This window comes from Salvelinus fontinalis, chromosome 21, assembly GCF_029448725.1.
Source record: "Salvelinus fontinalis isolate EN_2023a chromosome 21, ASM2944872v1, whole genome shotgun sequence".
Classification (NCBI taxonomy): Eukaryota; Metazoa; Chordata; class Actinopteri; order Salmoniformes; family Salmonidae; genus Salvelinus; species Salvelinus fontinalis.
In genome coordinates this window covers 43,732,360-43,758,838 of record NC_074685.1, presented here as the reverse complement: position 1 = coordinate 43,758,838, position 26,479 = coordinate 43,732,360, and the positions used below count along the sequence as shown (strand labels likewise).

The following is a 26,479-nucleotide window of genomic DNA, read 5'->3' as shown; positions in this document are numbered from 1 at the left end:
TTTGTTCCAGACAAGCGTCAACACATCCGATTTGACATAGAACTAATCATTATCTTCAGTCGACAATTATGTCTTCCTGCTTGGCTGGAAGAAAAGCCTGCACTCACACCCGTACTCTGCAGATAAAACACCCCTGGCATATGGAATATACGTACGTGCTCTCAGAACAGCAACCACATGTCTGTAGCTATCCTTGGAACCAATTCACTGTTTCCATTAAGTAATGGTCTATAGTGTATATTAATTCAACTGCAGATTGATATCTAGAAGCCGTTGTACTTCCCATGATGGGCCTGTTCATACGTTAAATGGTGTGCGACTGGTATTGTGCTTCCTGTAATGTGCTGTGTAATGCTTTATGCTCACTTGTTCTAATGTCAGAAAAGTCAGTTCTTGCTGATAAAGTGAATTGGATGGTGGACTTTTGAATGTCCCTTTTCTGCAAAGTGATCGAGAGTGGAGAGAGAGAGAAATAAAGCAAGAAAGGGACTTGAATTTCAAGCCTCAGGTGTTGTGAGTTGTACAGTAGTCTATACGACAAAATCCTCAGCTACGGTACATCGACATTGACACCAAGCCGCTCAGAGGGACGTCACTGAAGTAGCTCCATAAATTGAACTACCTGTCAAGGAATATATATTCCACCGTTCTAACGTTCTAACGCTCTTTCTGGCAGCTTTTCCCAGTTTCTGAAAGAATTGTGCTCTGTTTACTGCATTGCACCAGTACCTCAATGCCTGAGTATTTTTGTCTGTTTGTGGGTGTGTGTGTGTGTGTGTGTGTGCGTGTGCGTGTACAGGTGCGGGTGCCAGTACAAGTGCATGTGCGTGCGTGCGTGTGTGTGTGTGTGTGTGTGTGTGTGTGTGTGTGTGTGTGTGTGTGTGTGTGTGTGTGTGTGTGTGTGTGTGTGTGTGTGCGGTTGCGTGTACAGGTGCGTGTGCGGGTGTGTGTGTACAGGTGCGTGTACAGGTGCATGTGTGTTTGTGTGTTTGTGTGTGTGTGTGTGTGTGTGTGTGTGTGTGTGTGTGTGTGTGCGGGTGTGTGTGTACGAGTGCGTGTACAGGTGCATGTGTGTTTGTGTGTGTGTGTGTGTGCGGATGCGTGTACGGGTGTGTGTGTGTGTGTGAGCGGTTGCGTGTACGGGTGTGTGTGTGTGTGTGTGTGTGTGTGTGTGTGTGTGTGTGTGTGTGTGTATGTGTGTGTGTGTGTGTGTGTGTGTGTGTGTGTGTGTGTGTGTGTGTGTGTGTGTGTGTGTGTGTGTGTGTGTGTGTGTGTGTGTGTGGTTGCGTGTACAGGTGTGTGTACGGGTGCGTGTACAGGTGCATGTGTGTTTGTGTGTGTGTGTGTGTGTGTGTGTGTGTGTGTGTGTGTGTGTGTGTGTGTGTGTGTGTGTGTGTGTGTGTGTGTGTGTGTGTGTGTGTGTGTGTGTGTGTACAGGTGCGTGTGTGTGTGTGTGTGTGTGTGTGTGTGTGTGTGTGTGTGTGTGTGTGTGTGTGTGTGTGTGTGTGTGTGTGTGTGTGTGTGTGTGTGCGGTTGCGTGTACAGGTGCGTGTGCGGGTGTGTGTGTACGGGTGCGTGTACAGGTGTAGGTTGAGTTCCAGTTGGGTCGACTTCTACTGTACAACAATGCATTGTTTTTCCCAGTGTGTGTCTAGGCTAATGTATAGCTCTGAATTTCTGCACCAGATGTTTCAAAGACTGGAGACTATCACCACTGACTGAATATTTCTAGAATCCCTGGCACACAGAAACCCTTCCGCAAGACTGCTTTATTAGTCATTCATTCATTCACCAAGGCATTGATATATACAGCTCTCTACCTCCAGCTCTGACTGAAAAATAGCTCTCCAAACAATCACCAATGCCGCACTAAACCAAAGCTAACAGATCAAATCAAATGTTGGAAGCACAAGTCTAATGCGGCTGCCACTGACTCTTGTTTATCCCTCATTGTTACAGTCTAACTAACTCCAAAAAGTTCTGGGATACTGTAAAGTCCATGGAAAACAAGAGCACCTCCTCCCAGCTGCCCACTGCACTGAGGCTAGATAACACGGTCACCACTGATAAGTCCGTGATAATCGAAAACTTCAACAAACATTTCTCAATGGCTGGCCATGCCTTCCTCCTGGCGACTCCAACCTTGGCCAACAGCCCCGCCCCCCCCGCTGCTACTCGCCCAAGCCTCCCCAGCTTCTCCTTTACCCATATCCAGATAGCAGATGTTCTGAAAGAGCTGGAAAACCTGGACCCATACAAATCAGCTGGGCTTGACAATCTGGACCCCCTATTTCTGAAACTGTCCGCCGCCATTGTCGCACCCCCTATTACCAGCCTGTTCAACCTCTCCTTCGTATCATCTGAGATCCCCAAGGATTGGAAAGCTGCCGCTGTCATCCCCCTCTTCAAAGGGGGAGACACCCTGGACCCAAACTGTTACAGACCTATATCCATCCTGCCCTGCCTAGCTAAGGTCTTCGAAAGCCAAGTCAACAAACAGATCACTGACCATCTCGAATCCCACCGTACCTTCTCCGCTGTGCAATCCGGTTTCCGAGCCGGTCACGGGTGCACCTCAGCCACGCTCAAGGTACTAAACGATATCATAACCGCCATCGATAAAAGACATTACTGTGCAGCCGTCTTCATCGACCTGGCCAAGGCTTTCGACTCTGTCAATCACCATATTCTTATCGGCAGACTCAATAGCCTCGGTTTTTCTAATGACTGCCTTGCTTGGTTCACCAACTACTTTGCAGACAGAGTTCAGTGTGTCAAATTGGAGGGCATGTTGTCCGGTCCTCTGGCAGTCTCTATGGGGGTACCACAGGGTTCAATTCTCGGGCCGACTCTTTTCTCTGTATACATCAATGATGTTGCTCTTGCTGCGGGCGATTCCCTGATCCACCTCTACGCAGACGACACCATTCTGTATACTTCCGGCCCTTCCCTGGACACTGTGCTATCTAACCTCCAAACGAACTTCAATGCCATACAACACTCCTTCCGTGGCCTCCAACTGCTCTTAAACGCTAGTAAAACCAAATGCATGCTTTTCAACCGTTCGCTGCCTGCACCCGCACGCCCGACTAGCATCACCACCCTGGACGGTTCTGACCTAGAATATGTGGACATCTATAAGTACCTAGGTGTCTGGCTAGACTGCAAACTCTCCTTCCAGACTCATATCAAACATCTCCAATCCAAAATCAAATCTAGAGTCGGCTTTCTATTCCGCAACAAAGCCTCCTTCACTCACGCCGCCAAACTTACCCTAGTAAAACTGACTATCCTACCGATCCTCGACTTCGGCGATGTCATCTACAAAATAGCTTCCAATACTCTACTCAGCAAACTGGATGCAGTTTATCACAGTGCCATCCGTTTTGTTACTAAAGCACCTTATACGACCCACCACTGCGACCTGTATGCCCTAGTCGGCTGGCCCTCGCTACATGTTCGTCGTCAGACCCACTGGCTCCAGGTCATCTACAAGGCTATGCTAGGTAAAGTGCCGCCTTATCTCAGTTCACTGGTCACGATGGCTACACCCACCCGTAGCACGCGCTCCAGCAGGTGTATCTCACTGATCATCCCTAAAGCCAAAACCTCATTTGGACGCCTTTCCTTCCAGTTCTCTGCTGACTGCGACTGGAACGAATTGCAAAAATCTCTGAAGTTGGAGACTTTTATCTCCCTCAACAACTTTAAAAATCTGCTATCCGAGCAGCTAACCGATCGCTGCAGCTGTACATAGTCCATCTGTAAACTACCCACCCAATTTACCTACCTCACCCCCATACTGCTTTTATTTATTTACTTTTCTGCTCTTTTGCACACCAGTATCTCTTCTTGCACATGATCATCTGATGATTTATCACTCCAGTGTTAATCTGCTAAATTGTAATTATTCGATTTATTGCCTACCTCATGCCTTTTGCACACATTGTATATAGATTCTCTTTTTTCTACCATGTTATTGACTTGTTTATTGTTTACTCCATGTGTAACTCTGTGTTGTTGTCTGTTCACACTGCTATGCTTTATCTTGGCCAGGTCGCAGTTGCAAATGAGAACTTGTTCTCAACTAGCCTACCTGGTTAAATAAAGGTGAAATAAAAAAATGAAAAAGTCCTAAACTGTTTTGTTCCTCTGCAACACTGTTTGAACGGAGAATAAGACATATTTAATGGATCTGTTTAATGTATTTTCTTTTATTTACAGCAGTGTGAGTCAGTGTGTGTCCTCTTCAACAGAGAGAGAGAGAGAGAGAGAGAGAGAGAGAGAGAGAGAGGGAGAGAGAGAGAGAGACAGAGAGAGAGAGAGAGAGAGAGAGAGAGAGAGAGACAGAGAGAGACAGAGAGATAGTGCTTCAATAGAATGAATATGATACATCAGCCGCCTCCGTCTCTCCTTTCCTCTTTCCCTCTTTGTCTCTGACTATCTCGCTCTCCTGTCTCTCTCATTCCCTTTATGTCTCCCTCTCTCTCCAGTCTCTCTGTTTTCTAATGTGTCCTGAGTGTGAACAAGCCTGAGCCCCTCAGTTTTAGGACTAAATATGTACCAGGCATTGATCTGCTCGGAGAAGGCTGCTGCCACATACCTGTCTTTGATTAGCGCTAAGCGCAAAGAACTCCCGCTGTGTTTTAGAATCCTGAATTAAAGAACGCACTCACTTAAAGTCCCCCACTCACTGCCTATTGGCTGCCATTTCAGAGACTGCATGATGAAGAATGTGAAATTAGTCATGTTTAAAATGTAGAGGCTTTTAGAGATGTTTTTTAGAGACTTTAGCCTTGCCAGGCTGCCCAAACTACTTGCTCCGGCCAAACACTACTCATGCCCACAGACATTAGTTTCTTCTCCGCAATGAGTCTGGATCTGAGTACCTCCCCGGCGATTTCTAGAACACAAACACATTGTAACCTTTCTGATTGGTCCCAGAAACCGATGGCTTGGGCCAGAACCTGAACACACATAGTGCCTTCAGAAAGTATTCACACCCCTTGACTTTTTCCACTTTTTGTTGTGTTACTGCCTGAATTTTAAATGGATTCAATTGAGATTTTGTGTCACTCACTTACACACAATACCCCACAATATCAAAGTAGAATGATATTTTTTGTAATTTTTACTAATTAAAATGAAAGGCTGAAATGTCTTGAGTCAGTAATTATTCAACCCCTTTGTTATGGCTAGCCTAAATAAGTTAGGGGTCAAATTTGCTTAACAGTCACATAATAAGTTGCTTGGACTCACTCTGTGTGCAATAATAGTGTTTAACATGATTTTTGAATGACTACCTCATCTCTGTACCCCACACGTACAATTATCTGTAAGATCAGATTCAACCGCAAAGACCAGAGAGGTTTTCCAATGCACCTATTGGTAGATGGGTAAAAATAAAAAAGCAGACATTGACTATCCCTTTCAGCATGGTGAAGTTACGCTTTTTTGATGTATCAGTACACCCAGTCACTACAAAGATACTAACTCAGTTGCCGGAGAGGAAGGACACCGCTCAGGAATTTCACCATAAGGCCAATAGTGTCTTTAAAACAGTCACAGAGTTTAATGGCTGTGATAGGAGAACGCTGAGGATGGATCACCAACATTGTAGTTACTGCACAATACTAACCTAAATGACAGAGTGAAAAGAAGGAAGCCTGTACAGATTAAAAATATTCCAAAACATGCATCCTGTTTGTAATAAGGCACTAAAGTAAAACTGCAAAAAAAATGACAAAAAAAGTATTTTTATATCTGAATTCAAAGCGTTGTGTTTGGGGGAAAATCCAACACAACACATCAATGAGTACCACTCTTCATATTTTCAAGCATGGTGGTGGCTGCATCATATTATGGGTATGCTTGTCATCGGAAAGGTCTAGGGAGTTTTTTTTAGGATAAATATAAACTGAATAGAGCTAACGTCCTAGAGGAAAACCCTGGTTCAGTCTGCTTGCTAACAGACACTGGTAGACAAATCCAACTTTCCGCAGGACAATAACCTAAAACACAAGGACAATAACCTAAAACACAAGGCCAATAACCTAAAACACAAGGCCCAATATATACTGGAGTTCCTTATCAAGGTGACATTGAATGTTCAGTTACAGTTTGACAAGACTTACAAATGTCTGTCTATCAATGATCAACAACCAACTTGAGAGAGCTTGAAGAACTTTTAAAATAATAATGTACAAATATTGTACAATCCAGGTGTGGAAAGCTCTTAGAGACTTACCCAGAAAGACTCACAGCTGTAATCACTGCCAAAGGTGACTCTAACATGTATTGACTCAGAGGTGTGAATAATTATGTAAATTAGGTATTTCTGTATTTAATTTCCCAAGAATTTGCAAATATTTCTAAAACCATGTTTTCACTTTGTCATTATTGGGTATTATGTGTAGATGAGTTAGATTTATTTTTTTATTGAATCATTTTTTAATTCAGGCTGTAACACAACTAAATGTGGAATAAGATAAGGGGTATTCATTATTTCTGAAGGCAGAGTAAAGTGGTGTTTAGAAAAAAATGTAATTGGCTTTGATACTCGCTCTTGGCTTTGTTTTGTACAGCACCCCTCATTTTTACATCACCACAAACGACTTCAACAATGGCAGTCTCAGACTAAAGTATGTAGCAAACAGAGCAGCGGACAAATTCCGTTTGCATCGTCAGGCAATAAAGTACCTGTATTGGGGGCTCGTCCAGGACCTGTCATTGATCTAGCACTTTAGATGATTACGTTGTTGTTTTTGTAAGTTGATGCACGCAAGTGACCAGGTGTAGTTTGATGACTGATGTTAGCGGTGGATTTTAAAATACATTTTGGGGCATTTCACCTCAGTTATTTACTCAGTTTTACCTCCGGTAATTTTATGTCCCTAATAAGCATATTACCCAAGTTTAGTCAAAGCAATGGTACAGCTTTAAATGTAATCTGTGTTTTTGATTGAAACTTTGGCCAATCCTATCAGTATGCCAAAACCAACAATAACCTGTGGGTACCTGGTATCATCAATCCATTTGCAATGAACTTCAGCGTCTGCTGACAATATAGTGCATACTTACAGTTGTAGTCAGAAGTTTACATACACTTAGGTTGGAGTCATTAAAACTTGTTTTTCAACCACTCCACAAATGTATTGTTAACAAACTATAGTTTTGGCAAGTCAGTTAGGACATCTACTTTGTGCATGACACAAGTAATTCTTCCAACAATTGTTCACAGACAGATTATTTCACTTATCACAATTCCAGTGGGTCAGATGTTTCAGTGGGTCAGATGTTTCAAGACAACCATGTCATGGCTTTAGAAGCTTCTGATAGGCTAATTGACATAATTTTGTCAATTGGAGGTGTACCTGTGGATGTATTTCAAGGCCTACCTTCAAACTCAGTGCCTCTTTGCTTGACATCATGGAAAAATCAAAATAAATAAGCCAAGACCTCAGAAAATAAATTGTAGACCTCCACAAGTCTGGTTCATCCTTGGGAGCAATTTCCAAATGCCTGAAGGTACCACGTTCATCTGTACAAACAATAGTACGCAAGTATAAACACCATGGGACCACACAGCCGTCATACCGCTCAGGAAGAAGACGCGTTCTGTCTCCTAGAGATGAACATACTTAGGTGCGAAAAGTGCAAATCAATCCCAGAACAACAGCAAATGACCTTGTGAAGATGCTGGAGGAAACAGGTACAAAAGTATCTATATCCACAGTAAAAAGAGTCCTATATCGACATAACCTGAAAGGCCGCTCAGCAAGGAAGAAGCCACTGCTCCAAAACAGCCATCAAAAAGCCAGACTACTGTTTGCAACTGCACATGGGGACAAAGATCGTACTTTTTGGAGAAATGTCCTCTGGTCTGATGAAACAAAAATAGAACTGTTTGGCCATAATGACCATCATTATGTTTGGAGGAAAAAGGGGGAGGCTTGCAAGCCGAAGAACACCATCACAACCGTGAAGCACGGGGTGGCAGCATCATGTTGTGAGGGTGCTTTGCTGCAGGAGGGACTGGTGCACTTCACAAAATAGATGGCATCATGAGGGAGGAAAATTATGTGGATATATTGAAGCAACATCTCAAGACATCAGTCAGGAAGTTGAAGCTTGGTCACAAATGGGTCTTCCAAATGGACAATGACCCCAAGCATACTTCCAAAGTTTTGGCAAAATGGCTTAATGACAACAAAGTCAAGACCTCAATCCTATAGAAAATTTGTTTTGCAGAACTGAAAAAGTGTGTGTGTCAGGAGGAATGAGACAAAATTCACCAAAATTCACCAAAATTCACCCAACTTATTGTGGGAAACTTGTGGAAGGCTACCCAAAAAGTTTGACCAAAGTTAAACAATTTAAAGGCAATGCTAAAAAATACTAATTGAGTGTATGTAAACTTCTGACCCACTGGGATGTGTTGAAAGAAATAAAAACTGAAATAAATCATTCTCTCTGCTATTATTTTGACATTTCCCATTCTTAAAATAAAGTGGTGATACTAACTGACCTAAGACAGGGAATTTTTACTATGATTAAATGTCAGGAATTGTGAAAACCTGAGTTTAAATGTATTTGGCTAAGGTGTATGTAAACTTCCAACTTCAACTGTAACTACATGAGGTAGTCTGCACTCCTCGCAGCTCAAACCAAGCTGTGAATCAGTTGTGACAACTTACTGACCCAAATCTGCACTTGCCAACTTGACTTTGGTCACCATGTTAGAAGCGGCAGCACTGCATGGGGAACTGTGGACTTTTCAGACAGGATATATATTTGAGGAAAACAGCAGTTGACATAGCTCACTGCAACTTAATATATGGCAGGTGGCATTTGACAAACTTTTCAATCAAAATAACTTTTGTCGAAGAACATTTGTAGATATACACTTTACAATTATGCTTCCGTCAAATTAATTTCCTATGTCCTTGTGTTAATTCAATCAGTTCTAAAATAAACCAAAGCTTGCAGTTTTCAAATTTGGAAGGTGGCATTTAAATAAAGAAAACATTTATTTGAAAAAGTAACTGGATGTTTTGAGGCAGTTCTAAGGTGCATGAAAGTTCTCATAGTACCATTCCAAGACGGCGTAGCAGTGTAGACGTCTTTGTCCTGTCGTGTCCCGTGTCCCTTGTATATATCTTTTTACATCTTTTTCTTCGCATATCTTTTAAAAATACTTTCTTAAACCTCAACTTCTAAATACTCTCCTGCAACCCGCCTCACCCAATGTGGCGTGGATCTGCTTTTTTCTAAAGTATTTCTATTTACTTCTGATCTGGAATCCATCTACTGAAGATAGCCAGCTAACTGCCTACCAGCTATCAGTTAGCAAACCATTGCTAGCGGTCATCAGCTAACCTTTAGCTCGGAAAGCTCTCGCTAGTTCGAACAACGTGACTAAAACCAGAGCATAACGGACCTATTTCTCTCCATATCCCCGGATTCCTACCGCAAACTCTGAACATTTTCATCTGGATCTTCGCAACTAGCTAACCACAATCCCGGGTGACCACTCCTGGCTAGCGTTTCCATCCCGGAGCAGGCACCAGAGCAGGCACCAATTAGCCTGAAGCTAATTGGCTAGGGCTCCTGTGCTACCACTGAAGCCCACTCCTGGGCTACAAGACCCGGACCCATTTACTGCCGGTACGGAGCACGGAACCCCGCCTATCCTCTACGACTGGAATACCGACATAATCTGCCCGGGGACTCCAACAGGCCCCTCAGGCGTGACGCCCGCTGAAGGCCCATTCTGCTAACCTACTAGGCCTGTTAGCTACCTAGAGCTACCTGGAACCCTACTAATTCCACGACTGGTCTATCGACGTCACCGCACGAAGAGGCAAAAACAGACTTCCCCCCCATCGCGACGTCCCCCAAAGGCTAACTTGCCTGCCCCGGTCTGCTAACTGCTAGCTTATCTTGCAGCTAGCGCAGCCAGGAAGCTAGCACCAGTTAGCAAACACAATTCTACAATTCACAACCTCTCTTTCGCCATCGCTATCCGGCTTGGATTCTCTGTCGACACGACCACGTCTGGTTTGCAGACGTGCCCTCAACCGGTGCCCTCAACCAGCCTCCGTCTGAGCAGACCCCCTCCGTCTGAGCAGACCACCCCCCCGGGCTACTAACTTTAAACGCGTGCTAGCTTAGTGGAGGCCTCACTACTCCATCTACGGCTGCCCCCTGGACACTATGATCACTTGGCTACATAGCTGATGCCTGCTTGACTGTCCATTAATTCACGGTACTCCATTCTGTTTATTTGTGTTTTATCTGTCGGCTCTGTGCCTTAACTCAGGATCTGTGTGTAGTTAATCCGACCCTCTCTGCCCAGTCGTCGACATTTTTACCTTCTGTTGCTGTGTTAGCTGACTAGCTGCTGTTATCTCACCTGCTGTTTTAGCTAGCTCTCCCAATCATGACCTGCAATCACTTTATGCCTTATTGTATGTCTCTCTCAAATATCAATATGCCTTGCATACTGTTGTTCAGGCTAGTTATCATTGTTTTGGTTTGCAATGGACCCCGTAGTTCCACTCTCCGTACCTCTGATACCTCCTTTGTCCCACCCCCCACACATGCGGTGACCTCACCCATTGAGACCAGCATGTCCAGAGATACAACCTCTCTTATCATCACCCAGTGCCTGGGCTTGCCTCCGCTGTACCCGTGCCCCAACATACCCTGGTCTGCACATTATGCCCAGAATCTATTCTACCACGCCCATAAATCTGCTCCTTTTATTCCTTGTCCCCAACGCTCTAGGCGACCAGTTTTGATAGCCTTTAGCCGCACCCTCATCCTACTACTACTCTGTTCCTCGGGTGATGTGGAGGTAAACCCAGGCCCTGCATGTCCCCAGTCACCCTCATTTGTTGACTTCTGTGATCGAAAAAGCCTTGGCCTCATGCATGTCAACATCAGAAGCCTCCTCCCTAAGTTTGCCTTACTCACCGCTTTAGCACACTCTGCCAACCCTGATGTCCTTGCCGTGTCTGAATCCTGGCTTAGGAAGGCCACCAAAAACTCTGAGATTTCCATACCCAACTATAACACTTTCCGTCAAGATAGAACTGCCAAAGGGGGGGGGGGGTTGCAATCTACTGCAGAGATAGCCTGCAAAGTTCTGTCATACTTTCCAAGTCTATGCCCAAACAGTTCGAACTTCTAATTTTAAAAATTAATCTCTCCAGAAATAAGTCTCTCACTGTTGCCGCCTGCTACCGACCCCCCTCAGCTCCCAGCTGTGCCCTGGACACCATCTGTGAATTGATCGCTCCCCATCTAGCTTCAGAGTTTGTTCTGTTAGGTGACCTAAACTGGGATATGCTTAACACCCCGGCAGTCCTACAATCTAAGCTTGATGCCCTCAATCTCACACAAATCATCAAGGAACCCACCAGGTACAACCCTAAATCCGTAAACATGGGCACCCTAATAGACATTATCCTGACCAACTTGCCCTCCAAATACACCTCTGCTGTCTTCAATCAAGATCTCAGCGATCACTGCCTCATTGCCTGTATCCGCCACGGGTCCACGGTCAAACGACCACCCCTCATCACTGTCAAACGCTCCCTGAAACACTTCTGCGAGCAGGCCTTTCTAATCGACCTGGCCCGGGTACCCTGGAAGGATATTGACCTCATCCCGTCAGTTGAGGATGCCTGGTCATTCTTTAAAAGTTACTTCCTCACCATATTAGACAAGCATGCTCCGTTCAAAAAATGCAGAACCAAGAACAGATATAGCCCTTGGTTCACTCCAGACCTGACTGCCCTCGACCAGCACAAAAACATCCTGTGGCGAACTGCAATAGCATCGAAGAGCCCCCGTGATATGCAACTGTTCAGGGAAGTCAGGAACCAATACACGCAGTCAGTCAGGAAAGCAAAGGCCAGCTTTTTCAAGCAGAAATTTGCATCCTGTAGCTCTAACTCCAAAAAGTTCTGGGATACTGTAAAGTCCATGGAAAACAAGAGCACCTCCTCCCAGCTGCCCACTGCACTGAGGCTAGATAACACGGTCACCACTGATAAGTCCGTGATAATCGAAAACTTCAACAAACATTTCTCAATGGCTGGCCATGCCTTCCACCTGGCGACTCCAACCTTGGCCAACAGCCCCGCCCCCCCCCCCTGCTGCTACTCGCCCAAGCCTCCCCAGCTTCTCCTTTACCCATATCCAGATAGCAGATGTTCTGAAAGAGCTGGAAAACCTGGACCCATACAAATCAGCTGGGCTTGACAATCTGGACCCCCTATTTCTGAAACTGTCCGCCGCCATTGTCGCACCCCCTATTACCAGCCTGTTCAACCTCTCCTTCGTATCATCTGAGATCCCCAAGGATTGGAAAGCTGCCGCTGTCATCCCCCTCTTCAAAGGGGGAGACACCCTGGACCCAAACTGTTACAGACCTATATCCATCCTGCCCTGCCTAGCTAAGGTCTTCGAAAGCCAAGTCAACAAACAGATCACTGACCATCTCGAATCCCACCGTACCTTCTCCGCTGTGCAATCCGGTTTCCGAGCCGGTCACGGGTGCACCTCAGCCACGCTCAAGGTACTAAACGATATCATAACCGCCATCGATAAAAGACATTACTGTGCAGCCGTCTTCATCGACCTGGCCAAGGCTTTCGACTCTGTCAATCACCATATTCTTATCGGCAGACTCAATAGCCTCGGTTTTTCTAATGACTGCCTTGCCTGGTTCACCAACTACTTTGCAGACAGAGTTCAGTGTGTCAAATCGGAGGGCATGTTGTCCGGTCCTCTGGCAGTCTCTATGGGGGTACCACAGGGTTCAATTCTCGGGCCGACTCTTTTCTCTGTATACATCAATGATGTTGCTCTTGCTGCGGGCGATTCCCTGATCCACCTCTACGCAGACGACACCATTCTGTATACTTCCGGCCCTTCCCTGGACACTGTGCTATCTAACCTCCAAACGAGCTTCAATGCCATACAACACTCCTTCCGTGGCCTCCAACTGCTCTTAAACGCTAGTAAAACCAAATGCATGCTTTTCAACCGCTCGCTGCCTGCACCCGCACGCCCGACTAGCATCACCACCCTGGACGGTTCCGACCTAGAATATGTGGACATCTATAAGTACCTAGGTGTGTGGCTAGACTGCAAACTCTCCTTCCAGACTCATATCAAACATCTCCAATCCAAAATCAAATCTAGAGTCGGCTTTCTATTCCGCAACAAAGCCTCCTTCACTCACGCCGCCAAACTTACCCTAGTAAAACTGACTATCCTACCGATCCTCGACTTCGGTGATGTCATCTACAAAATAGCTTCCAATACTCTACTCAGCAAACTGGATGCAGTTTATCACAGTGCCATCCGTTTTGTTACTAAAGCACCTTATACGACCCACCACTGCGACCTGTATGCCCTAGTCGGCTGGCCCTCGCTACATGTTCGTCGTCAGACCCACTGGCTCCAGGTCATCTACAAGGCTATGCTAGGTAAAGTGCCGCCTTATCTCAGTTTTCTGGTCACGATGGCTACACCCACCCGTAGCACGCGCTCCAGCAGGTGTATCTCACTGATCATCCCTAAAGCCAAAACCTCATTTGGACGCCTTTCCTTCCAGTTCTCTGCTGACTGCGACTGGAACGAATTGCAAAAATCCCTGAAGTTGGAGACTTTTATCTCCCTCAACAACTTTAAAAATCTGCTATCCGAGCAGCTAACCGATCGCTGCAGCTGTACATAGTCCATCTGTAAACTACCCACCCAATTTACCTACCTCACCCCCATACTGCTTTTATTTATTTACTTTTCTGCTCTTTTGCACACCAGTATCTCTTCTTGCACATGATCATCTGATGATTTATCACTCCAGTGTTAATCTGCTAAATTGTAATTATTCGATTTATTGCCTACCTCATGCCTTTTGCACACATTGTATATAGATTCTCTTTTTTCTACCATGTTATTGACTTGTCTATTGTTTACTCCATGTGTAACTCTGTGTTGTTGTCTGTTCACACTGCTATGCTTTATCTTGGCCAGGTCGCAGTTGCAAATGAGAACTTGTTCTCAACTAGCCTACCTGGTTAAATAAAGGTGAAATAAAAAAAATAAAAATAAAAATAAAATGTCATTTTCTGTTAATTGAATCCTTATTTAGTTTTTTAAGCTTGTCTGTTTGATTTATTGCAGTATAAATTGTATCAGAGTGGATTGTGTCTTACTTCTTCTTTGTAGAGCCAGTCAAACCTATAATATGTGTCAGAAAAATTGCAGTGCTTGACACTCGTATTTCAAACAAGTTCTTGACGGTTGATTTATCCTAGAATACCTTAAAGATAAATTACTCAACACAGCACAGAATATGGACTCACAACGATTTTTTGAAGTTATTAAAACGAAAGCGAAAAGGGTAACTGGGTAACCGGGGACACCTTGTCGCATTCCCTTTTTTCCTTGTTTCAGATAAATGTAATAGAAACAGCAGCACAAGCAAAAAACAATTTCACCCTGTAGTTGGAATTTTGCTTAAGAAATTGTTTTGTTTGTCTGTTCTTCAGATTAGCTGTACCATCCCTCAAATTTGGCCCATCATATTCGCGTTGAGTCAACATTTTCATGTTCAGGTGACGAATAACAAAATACTGTTCCCGTTCTGACTGTAATGGTTTTACACAGATTCTGTCTGTCTGTCTGTCTGTGAGCTCACTTTTTTTTGTCTCTCTGTCTCTTTGTCTCTTTGTCCTAACCTCTTTTCCCTGTCTGTCTCTTTGTCCTAACCTCTTTTCCCTGTCTGTCTCTTTGTCCTAACCTAATTTCCCTGTCTGTCTCTTTGTCCTAACCTCTTTTCCCTGTCTGTCTCTTTGTTCTAACCTCTTTTCCCTGTCTGTCTTTTTGTCTTAACCTCTTTTCCCTGTCTGTCTCTTTGTCCTAACCTAATTTCCCTGTCTGTCTCTTTGTCCTAACCTCTTTTCCCTGTCTGTCTCTTTGTCCTAACCTCTTTTCCCTGTCTGTCTTTTTGTCTTAACCTCTTTTCCCTGTCTGTCTCTTTGTCCTAACCTCTTTTCCCTGTCTGTCTCTTTGTCCTAACCTCTTTTCCCTGTCTGTCTTTTTGTCCTAACCTCTTTTCCCTGTCTGTCTTTTTGTCCTAACCTCTTTTCCCTGTCTGTCTCTTTGTCTTAACCTCTTTTCCCTGTCTGTCTCTTTGTCCTAACCTCTTTTCCCTGTCTGTCTCTTTGTCTTAACCTCTTTTCCCTGTCTGTCTTTTTGTCCTAACCTCTTTTCCCTGTCTGTCTCTTTGTCCTAACTGTAACGGTTGACGCTCTCCTCATCCTCGGACGAGGTGAGGAGAGAAGGATCCTCAGACCAAAACGCAGGCTTTGGGAAATAAGCCATCTTTTATTTAATAACGATGATGGCAAAACACGAAACGAAACAAAACACTTTAACAAGCTTACAAAATAACAAAACGACGTTGACGCAACCTGAACATAAACTTACATAACTAAACATAAACTTACGTACAGGAAACAGACGACATCGAAACGAAACGAAACAAACAAACAAACGCTACAGTCCTATGTGGTACGAACATACATACAGACACAGGAGACAATCACCCACAAACAAACAGTGAGAATGCCCTACCTAAATATGACTCTTAATTAGAGGCAAACGCAAACCACCTGCCTCTAATCAAGAGCCATACCAGGCAAACCAAAACCAACATAGAAACAGATAACATAGAATGCCCACCCAACCTCACGTCCTGACCAACTAACACACAAAAACTAACATAAATAGGTCAGGAACGTGACACTAACCTCTTTTCCCTGTCTGTCTTTTTGTCCTAACCTCTTTTCCCTGTCTGTCTTTTTGTCCTAACCTCTTTTCCCTGTCTGTCTCTTTGTCTTAACCTCTTTTCCCTGTCTGTCTCTTTGTCCTAACCTCTTTTCCCTGTCTGTCTCTTTGTCTTAACCTCTTTTCCCTGTCTGTCTTTTTGTCCTAACCTCTTTTCCCTGTCTGTCTCTTTGTCCTAACCTCTTTTCCCTGTCTGTCTCTTTGTCCTAACCTCTTTTCCCTGTCTGTCTCTTTGTCCTAACCTCTTTTCCCTGTCTGTCTTTTTGTCCTAACCTCTTTTCCCTGTCTGTCTCTTGTCCCTTATCTCACCTTCTCTGTTCCCACCTCTCTTTCCCTCCATCTCCTCCCCCTTCCTTCTCTCTCCCCTCTCCCCCCCCCCCCCCCCTGCTCTGTCTCCCTGTTTCACCCACCTCTTCCTCCCTCCCTCTCTCTCCCTCACCCCCTTCCCCACCTCTCCCCCACTCTCTATTTCTGTCTAGACAATGAGGTCTGTCTGGAGGGGATGAGGGATGGGGCTGACTTCATGAGGATGCCAGAGCACCCCCTGTGGGAGCCCCATAGCCTAGCCGCACAGCACCTCTCCTCCTGGATGACGGAGGGTGAGCCCTTCACCTCTCCTCTCTCCCTGCTGCACTCTGCCGGAGGACTGCGCCTCTCCTCGTCCTCTTCCTCATCAGTGGCCGCTACTGCTCTTGTCGCCGCCATGACCCTGGAGCAGAAGACCACCTTCGCCCTGGTCCTCTTCCTCTTCGGTGTCCTCCTCATCCTAATCGTGCGGTGCTTTCGCATCCTGCTGGACCCCTACCGCAGCATGCCCACCTCCACCTGGGCAGACGGCCTAGATGGGCTGGAGAAGGGCCAGTTCGACTATACACTGGCATAGGGGGTTGGGCGTCCATGTCATGTATACTGTACACACACACGCACGGACGCACGCACGCACGCACGCACGCACGCACGCACGCACACACACACACACACACACACACACACACACACACACACACACACACACACACAGACACACACACACACACACATGAATATGCAGAATGGCTGCATCCACCTTGGCTGACGGTCTGGATGGGCTAGAGAGAATGGTCAGTTTGATCACACGCTGTGGTGTAAGGATACAGACCTACATGCATTGTATGTCATGAAATACACACACACAATACACACACATGTGGTTGCAGACTCCTAGATTCACGGTATGCATGGGCAAGAGACGAGCCTGTTTAACAACACACATACACACACACATACACATACACACACACACTGCAGTGTGGTTGCATCCTTCTGGGTTCACTTTCTCCCACTTGTTGACACCGTAGACAGCTACTGTCACTCACACAAGAGGCCACCTGGGGCTCCTTCAGTGCCTCACTCCTACAGGGTAGTTCTCATCCTCCTCCTCGTCCTCATCAGCGTTCAAGTTGACAACAATGTCAACACTATTTCAACCCTCCTCCTCGTAATACCTCACCATCCGAGTCAAGAACTAAACTATTTCAACCCTCCTCCTCATAATACCTCACCATCCGAGTCAAGAACTAAACTATTTCAACCCTCCTCCTCGTAATACCTCACCATCCGAGTCAAGAACTAAACTATTTCAACCCTCCTCCTCGTAATACCTCACCATCCGAGTCAAGAACTAAACTATTTCAACCGTCCTCCTCATAATACCTCACCATCCGAGTCAAGAACTAAACTATTTCAACCATCCTCCTCATAATACCTCACCATCCAAGTCAAGAACTATGCCAACGCTATGTCAACCTGTGCTGTCGTAGGCTGCTAAGTTATTCAACCTTGTACTAAAGGAACATTTGAAATCTTCTACTGTCCTGGAGGAGTGCTGTTGTTGACATATGTATGTCCCAAAAATGTGTGTTCAGAATGCTGAATGCTGACCTAACATATTATTATGATGATCGTTTTGTCATTTTACAATCATTGCTCATAATTGAATTATGTTAATGTAATATAGAGGACGTATTTACACAATCAGGGAATTCGATTTAGGATGAGATTATTTTCAATGGCCAAAAACAAGCATTCCTCATCTTGTTTTTATAGCTCAATAATTTCATATTGTTGGTATTGATTAAGATAATAGCTGATATCATTTGACCCAGTCAGCAGATGGCTAGAAGGGAGACATACATGTACATATTATATCTATCTATCTATCTATCTATCTATCTATCTGTCTATCTAAATATATATATCTATCTAAGCACTTCAAGTCAACGCAATAATATATTAAAACCACAGTTTTATTCACCAAATTTATTTTGTCATTTTTACACAGCCGTTTAAAGCCTGATAATTTGATTTTGCCTTGCATAAGCCATAGCCCACTGCACATGTCTTTAATTCAAGAGACAAAATTATATAATCTTCAGCTATTTCATAATAGAGAGTCATGTTAACTGTTTTTGCTTGTACAAAACACCTTTAAAATGGCTTTTATGTTACATCTAAGACAATTATTTTCCTATCTCAAGGTTTTACATACTCCTGTTCAGCCAATAATTATAACATTGCACTATTCAATTCCCTCGTCCCAAGAGGGAATTGCCTCTTGACCGAATAGATAAGATGTGGAAATGGGAAACCTGGGTTCAGATCCCACCTGTGACACAAGTTTGTTCCTATCAATCAGATACCTGTTCCTAAAGATTAGCTGCTGTCGCCACCGCAGATCCCCATAAAGCTCCTCTTCTTTGTTTTCAGACCTCAAAAGTAGTCTAATATCAAGATGTGTGCATGTTCTATACCATTGGTTGTGTAAATAGGTTTTTCCTCAAATATCTGACTAACTTAGATTTTTGAGTGGACTAACACTATATAAAATGTGGGGATTATGTGTAAAATGTAATGAAATACTGTAGGTGGCAACAACAGGGTGTTTGGAAAGGGCTCTACAGTTGAAGCTGTCACTTTCATTTATAATCAACTGCATGCAACTTAGTTGCTGAAAGTATTTTTAGTAAATGTAGTTGTTGGATCTTGCATGGGATTCAGAGCAGTTGACACTTGATAAATCAAAATTATAGATTACTTAGAGTTTGAACATAGGGGACTATCCAAATAATGTGTCACCAAGTAATTAAATCCTGGCCCGGTAATCCGCAAACTCAAGAAAATATGTTGTACAACAGTTATTTGCTCTTTTGTGACATCCAGAGTATACTTGCTTCGATTCAAATTAATGTGTCGTTGGTAAAGATTTTTTTTTTTTTTCCACTTCTGTTGCAGAAGGCAGGCTATGTCCACTAACTGTGTCTCCCCTGAGTGTGTTGCAGTGACCAGGGTACTGTTCAAATAAGATAATTTTCAATACTGACATTGGAAGGAATGGCCTTTTCAAGCTGTGAAGTATAACTCATAACTCAGTCACTAGATCAGCCTATGTAAAGTCTATGTAAATATGCAGGGTTATAGTGATGATTGTGCGACAATTACAATGTAGTGGTCAGTCAGATTATTGTGGAGCAACAGAACCTTTAAAATGTAAAAACAACCCTTTCCCATTCAATGTGATAGAAGGACGATGAATAAAGTGTTTCCAGATCACTACCTCTGAAGATGTAGTTATTGACGTTTGGCTTATGGTTCAAAAAGTCAAGTGGAAAGATATTCTGTTAATATAAATGTCACACCCTGATCTGTTTCACCTGTCTGTGCTTGTCTCCACCCCCCTCCAGGTGTCACCCATCTTCCCCATTATCCCCAGTGAATTTATACCTGTGTTCTCTGTTGCCAGTTCGTTTTGTCCGTCAAGCCTACCAGTGGTTTTCCCCTTGCTCCTGTCTTTTTCTATAATTCCTGTTTTCTAGTTTTGACTATTCTGCCTGCCCTGACACTGAGCCTGCCTGCCGTTCTGTACCTTGTCACACCGCCCTGGATTATTGACCTCTGCCTGCCTTGTCCTGTCATTTTGCCTGCCCGTGTTCTAGTAATAAACTGTTGTTACTTCACCCCACTGTCTGTGGGGCGGTGGGTATCCTAGTGGTTAGAGCGTTGGGCCAGTAACCGAACGGTTGCAAGATCGAATCCCCAAGCTGACAAGGTAAAAATCTGTCGTTCTTCCCCTGAACAAGGCAGTTAACCCACTGTTCCTAGGCCGTCATTGTAAATAAGAATTTGTTCTTAACTGACTTGCCTGGTTAAATAATAAAATAGATTTGGGTCTTCCCTAAAATGTGATAATGAATGCTGACTTAGACAGTGCACGCTGCCATATACCGCTGTGAAAGTGTCATATACCGCTGTGAGAGTGTCATATACCGCTGTGAGAGTGCCATATACCGCTGTGAGTGCCATATACCGCTGTGAGTGCCATATACCGCTGTGAGTGCCATATACCGCTGTGAGAGTGCCATATACCGCTGTGAGAGTGCCATATACCGCTGTGAGAGTGCCATATACCGCTGTGAGAGTGCCATATACCGCTGTGAGAGTGCCATATACCGCTGTGAGAGTGCCATATACCGCTGTGAGAGTGTCATATACCGCTGTGAGAGTGTCATATACCGCTGTGAGAGTGCCATATACCGCTGTGAGAGTGCCATATACCGCTGTGAGAGTGCCATATACCGCTGTGAGAGTGCCATATACCGCTGTGAGAGTGTCATATACCGCTGTGAGAGTGTCATATACCGCTGTGAGAGTGCCATATAGCGCTGTGAGAGTGCCATATAGCGCTGTGAGAGTGCCATATACCGCTGTGAGAGTGCCATATACCGCTGTGAGAGTGCCATATACCGCTGTGAGAGTGCCATATACCGCTGTGAGAGTGCCATATACCGCTGTGAGAGTGCCATATACCGCTGTGAGAGTGCCATATACCGCTGTGAGAGTGCCATATACCGCTGTGAGAGTGTCATATACCGCTGTGAGAGTGTCATATACCGCTGTGAGAGTGCCATATACCGCTGTGAGAGTGCCATATACCGCTGTGAGAGTGCCATATACCGCTGTGAGAGTGCCATATACCGCTGTGAGAGTGTCATATACCGCTGTGAGAGTGTCATATACCGCTGTGAGAGTGCCATATAGCGCTGTGAGAGTGCCATATAGCGCTGTGAGAGTGCCATATACCGCTGTGAGAGTGCCATATACCGCTGTGAGAGTGCCATATACCGCTGTGAGAGTGCCATATACCGCTGTGAGAGTGCCATATACCGCTGTGAGAGTGCCATATACCGCTGTGAGAGTGCCATATACCGCTGTGAGAGTGCCATATACCGCTGTGAGTGTGCCATATACCGCTGTGAGTGTGCCATATACCGCTGTGAGAGTGCCATATACCGCTGTGAGAGTGCCATATACCGCTGTGAGAGTGCCATATACCGCTGTGAGTGCCATATACCGCTGGGCTTCAAGCTGTTATAGCTTTCAAGACTGCTTGAATCTTTCTCAAAGAGCTAATGACGTCATGGATATAACCGGAGTATGAGGATGTTTCAGGCCTAGTTCAGTATGAAAAGAGTACCATAATGTTACACTGCAGTAATGACACACACATTGACTTAGTAAATTAGCATCATATTACTTGTTTCAATTTCTCAGTAAAACAATTCTTCACAACAAAGAACAGTAACAGAATACAAATCTTTAATGTATAATTCAATCAAATAGGTCACATACACATATTTAGCAGATATTTTATTTTTTACTCCTTTTTTATGTGTGTGTTTGCACGTGCATGTTAGTGTGTCAGTGCATATGTGTGTATCCGTGTGTGTATGTATTTGTGTGTGAGCAAGCTTGCATGTTTGTATCTTTTATTTGGGTGGGTGTGCGAATGTTCGTGCATGTGTGCGACCACGTTTGTGTGCGTGTACTTGCATACAGGTTTTTGTGTGTGTATGTGTTTTCAGGACGTGTAATCCTCTTCACATTCCCTGCACAGCTGCAAAGCCCCCCACTCTATGCAAAGCATTCACTATGACTGGGCTCTACAGCTGAAAAATATTTTTCTGGCCAAATGGTCTTGCTCTCACAGACGAGAAAGGCATTTCAATCCATTTAATTGGTGGATCATTATTGTTTTTCTTTTATCTTTTCAGCTAGGGTGGCTAATGGTAACTTTCTCATGCATTGATCATGCTGTAGTTCTCATTCAAAATGTTAAAGGCCTACGACCCCAATCAAACTACCAAATTATCCTGCAATTATTTCCATTCACCCTAAAATATGTCAAATGTGAGCACATTTCAAATTAGAAGAGGAAGATTACTGTATTGCCGAACCATCTAAATCAGGAAATTATTATGAAAATCAAATACAATAAACGACATAATTCAGAATGACATCTCGACTGGCACACAAAATACTAAATGTTAGCTGAATCCCTGTTCATCACGTCAACCCTTAGATGCTCTGTGAGCTAGCCCACAGGGTGTGCAGGCATGACTCCCTTTCAAAATAAAGTTTTTAAAAAACAACAACATCCAAACCAGCACTGAAACACCTTCTTAATTTACTAGTTGAATCAGGTATGTAGTGCAGGGCTGGAACAAAACCCTGTAGCTCTCAAGGACAAAGGATTCTGACCACTAAAATGCAGGAAGCTGCCAAAAGAAAGGAAACATTTCAGTAAATGAGGGATACAAAGTATATTGAAAGGAGGTCCTTCGACACAGGTGTGGTTCCTGAGTTAATTAAGGGTTTCAAAGATGCATAGGGGATTTAGTGTGTGTGTGTGTGTGTGTGTGTCTCAGTCACCAGATCTCAACCCAATTGATTCAGGAGCAGCGCCTGAGACAGCGTTTTCCACGACCATCAACAAAACACCAAAAATGTAATTTCGTTTGGAAGAATGGCTTCACATCCCTGCAATAGAGTTCCAGAATCTATGCCAAGGTGCGTTGAAGCTGTTCTGGCAGAATGGTGTCGCATCCCTCCAATAGAGTTCCAGACCCTTTTAGAATCTACGCCAAGGTGCATTGAAGCTGTTCTGGCAGCTCATTGTGGCCCAATGCCCTATCAAGACAATTTATGTTGATATTTACTTTATTTTGGCAGTTACCTGTACAATGCAGCATGGTTCCATAATGTACTGTATACAAATACAGTACATTGTGGCTACTTCCGGCGCCGACCGAGATGGCCGCCTCGCTTCGCGTTCCTAGGAAAATATGCAGTATTTTGTTTTTTTATGTGTTATTCCTTACATTGGTACCCCAGGTAATCTTAGGTTTCATTACATACAGTCGGGAGGAACTACTGAATATAAGAGCAACGTCAACTCACCATCGTTACAACCAGGAATATGACTTTCCCGAAGCGGATCCAGTGTTTTGCCTTCCACCCAATACAATGGATCTGATCCCAGCCGGCGACCCTAAACAACGACACCGTAAAAGGGGAAAACGAAGCGGTCTCCTGGTCAGGCTTCGGAGACGGGCACATCGCGCTCCACTCCCTAGCATACTACTCGCCAATGTCCAGTCTCTTGACAATAAGGTTGATGAAATCCGAGCAAGGGTAACATTCCAGAGAGACATCAGAGATTGTAACGTTCTCTGCTTCACGGAAACATGGCTCACTCAAGAGACGCTAACGGAGTCGGTGCAGCCAGCTGGTTTCTTCACGCATCGCGCCGACAGAAACAAACATCTTTCTGGTAAGAAGAGGGGCGGGGGTGTATGCCTTATGATTAACGAGACGTGGTGTGATCATAACAACATACAGGAACTCAAGTCATTCTGTTCACCTGATCTAGAATTCCTCACAATCAAATGTCGACCGCATTGTCTACCAAGGGAATTCTCTTCGATTATAATCACAGCCGTATATATTCCCCCCCCAAGCAGACACATCGATGGCCCTGAACGAACTTTATCTGACTCTTTGTAAACTGGAAACCACACACCCTGAGGCTGCATTCATCGTAGCTGGGGATTTTAACAAGGCTAATCTGAAAACAAAACTCCCTAAATTGTATCAGCATATCGATTGTGCTACCAGGGCTGGTAAAACCTTGGATCATTGTTATACTAACTTCCGCGACGCATATAAGGCCCTCCTCCGCCCTCCTTTCGGAAAAGCTGACCACGACTCCATTTTGTTGCTTCCAGCCTACAAACAGAAACTAAAACATCAAGCTCCCTCGCTCAGGTCTGTTCAACGCTGGTCCGACCAATCTGATTCCACGCTTCAAGACTGCTTCGATCACGTGGATTGGGATATGTTCCGCATTGCGTCCAACAACAATATTGACGAATACGCTGATTCGGTGAGCGAGTTCATTAGAAAGTGCATTGACGATGTCGTACCCACAGCAACGATTAAAACATTCCCAAACCAGAAACCGTGGATTGATGGCAGCATTCGGGTGAAACTGAAAGCGCGAACCACTGCTTTTAACCAGGGCAAGGTGACCGGAAACATGACCGAATACAAACAGTGTAGCTATTCTCTCCGCAAGGCAATCAAACAAGCTAAGTACCAGTATAGAGACAAAGTAGAGTCGCAATTCAACAGCTCAGACAAAAGAGGTATGTGGCAGGGTCTACAGTCAATCACGGATTACAAAAAGAAAACCAGCCCCATCGCGGACCAGGATGTCTTGCTCCCAGACAGGCTAAATAACTTTTTTGCTCGCTTTGAGGACAATACAGTGCCACTGACACGGCCCGCTACCAAAACCTGCGGGCTCTCCTTCACCGCAGCCGAGGTGAGTAAAACATTTAAACGTGTTAACCCTCGCAAGGCTGCAGGCCCAGACGGCATTCCCAGCCGCGTCCTCAGAGCATGCGCAGACAAGCTGGCTGGTGTGTTTAAGGACATATCCAATCAATCCTTATCCCAGTCTGCTGTTCCCAAATGCTTCAAGAGGGCCACCATTGTTCCTGTTCCCAAGAAAGCTTAGGTAACTGAGCTAAACGACTACCGCCCCATAGCACTCACTTCCGTCATCATGAAGTGCTTTGAGAGACTAGTCAAGGACCATATCACCTCTACCCTATCGGACACCCTAGACCCACTCCAATTTGCTTACCGACCCAATAGGTCCACAGACGACGCAATCGCAACCACACTGCACACTGCCCTAACCCATCTGGACAAGAGGAATACCTATGTGAGAATGCTGTTCATCGACTACAGCTCAGCATTTAACACCATAGTACCCTCCAAACTCGTCATCAAGCTTGAGACCCTGGGTCTCGACCCCGCCCTGTGCAACTGGGTCCTGGACTTCCGGACGGGCCGCCCCCAGGTGGTGAGGGTAGGTAACAACATCTCCACCCCGCTGATCCTCAACACCGGGGCCCCACAAGGGTGCGTTCTGAGCCCTCTCCTGTACTCCCTGTTCACCCACGACTGCGTGGCCATGCACGCCTCCAACTCAATCATCAAGTTTGCGGACGACACTACAGTGGTAGGCTTGATTACCAACAACGACGAGACGGCCTACAGGGAGGAGGTGAGGGCCCTCGGAGTGTGGTGTCAGGAAAATAACCTCACGCTCAACGTCAACAAAACAAAGGAGATGATTATGGACTTCAGGAAACAGCAGAGGGAGCACCCCCCTATCCACATTGACGGGACAGTAGTGGAGAAGGTAGAACGTTTTAAGTTCCTCGGTGTACACATCACGGACAAACTGAATTGGTCCACCCACACAGACAGCGTTGTGAAGAAGGCGCAGCAGCGCCTCTTCAACCTCAGGAGGCTGAAGAAATTTGGCTTGTGACCAAAAGCACTCACAAACTTCTACAGATGCACAATCGAGAGCATCCTGTCGGGCTGTATCACCGCCTGGTACGGCAACTGCTCCGCCCACAACCGTAAGGCTCTCCAGAGGGTAGTGAGGTCTGCACAACGCATCACCGGGGGCAAACTACCTGCCCTCCAGGACACCTACACCACCCGATGTCACAGGAAGGCCATAAAGATCATCAAGGACAACAACCACTCAAGCCACTGCCTGTTCACTGCCTGTCTATGTCTATGTTGCATGTGTCCACGTAGTTTGTTTAGTTTCACGATTGTTTGTAAGTGTTTTGTTTGTCTTCATTAAAGAAGATGTATTTCTCTCACGCTGCGCCTTGGTCCACTCATTCACCAGAAGACGATCGTGACAGAATTGCCCACCAAACTTGGACCAAGCAGCGCGTCAAGCAGCAGCAGGAGCAGCGCATACAGGATTCTTGGACTTGGGAGGAGATACTGGATGGAAAGGGACCTTGGGCACAACCAGGAGAATATCGCCTCCCTCGTGAAGAGCTGGAGGCAGCTAAAGCCGAGAGGAGGCGATATGAGGAGGCAGCACGGAAGCAAGGCTGGAAGCCCGCGATTAAAACCCAAAAATTTCTTGGGGGGGGGGGGCCTACAACGGAGTGTGGCGAAGTCAGGTAGGAGACCTGCGCCAACTCCCTATGCTTACCGTGGAGTGCGAGAGTACGGGCAGACACCGTGTAATGCGGTAGAGCGCATGGTGTCTCCTGTACGTGTGCATAGCCCGGTGCGGATTATTCCACCTCCCCGCACTGGCAGGGCTAGATTGAGTATTGAGCCAGGTGCCATGAAGCCAGCTCAACGCGTCTGGTCTCCAGTGCGTCTCCTCGGGCCGGCATACATGGCA

The 26,479-nt window shown here is 45.2% G+C and overlaps 1 protein-coding gene across 1 annotated transcript in view; it reads left to right on the top strand.

Moving 5' to 3' along the window:
• Positions 1 to 19,458, top strand: part of LOC129818971 (uncharacterized) — a 30,335-nt gene extending 10,877 nt beyond the window's left edge. The window contains exon 2 of the mRNA XM_055875382.1: positions 16,350 to 19,458. Coding sequence (XP_055731357.1) covers positions 16,350 to 16,753 — 404 coding nt within the window. The 3' untranslated portion in view covers positions 16,754 to 19,458. The remainder of the gene's footprint in view (positions 1 to 16,349) is intronic.
• Positions 19,459 to 26,479: the final 7,021 nt, after the last annotated feature.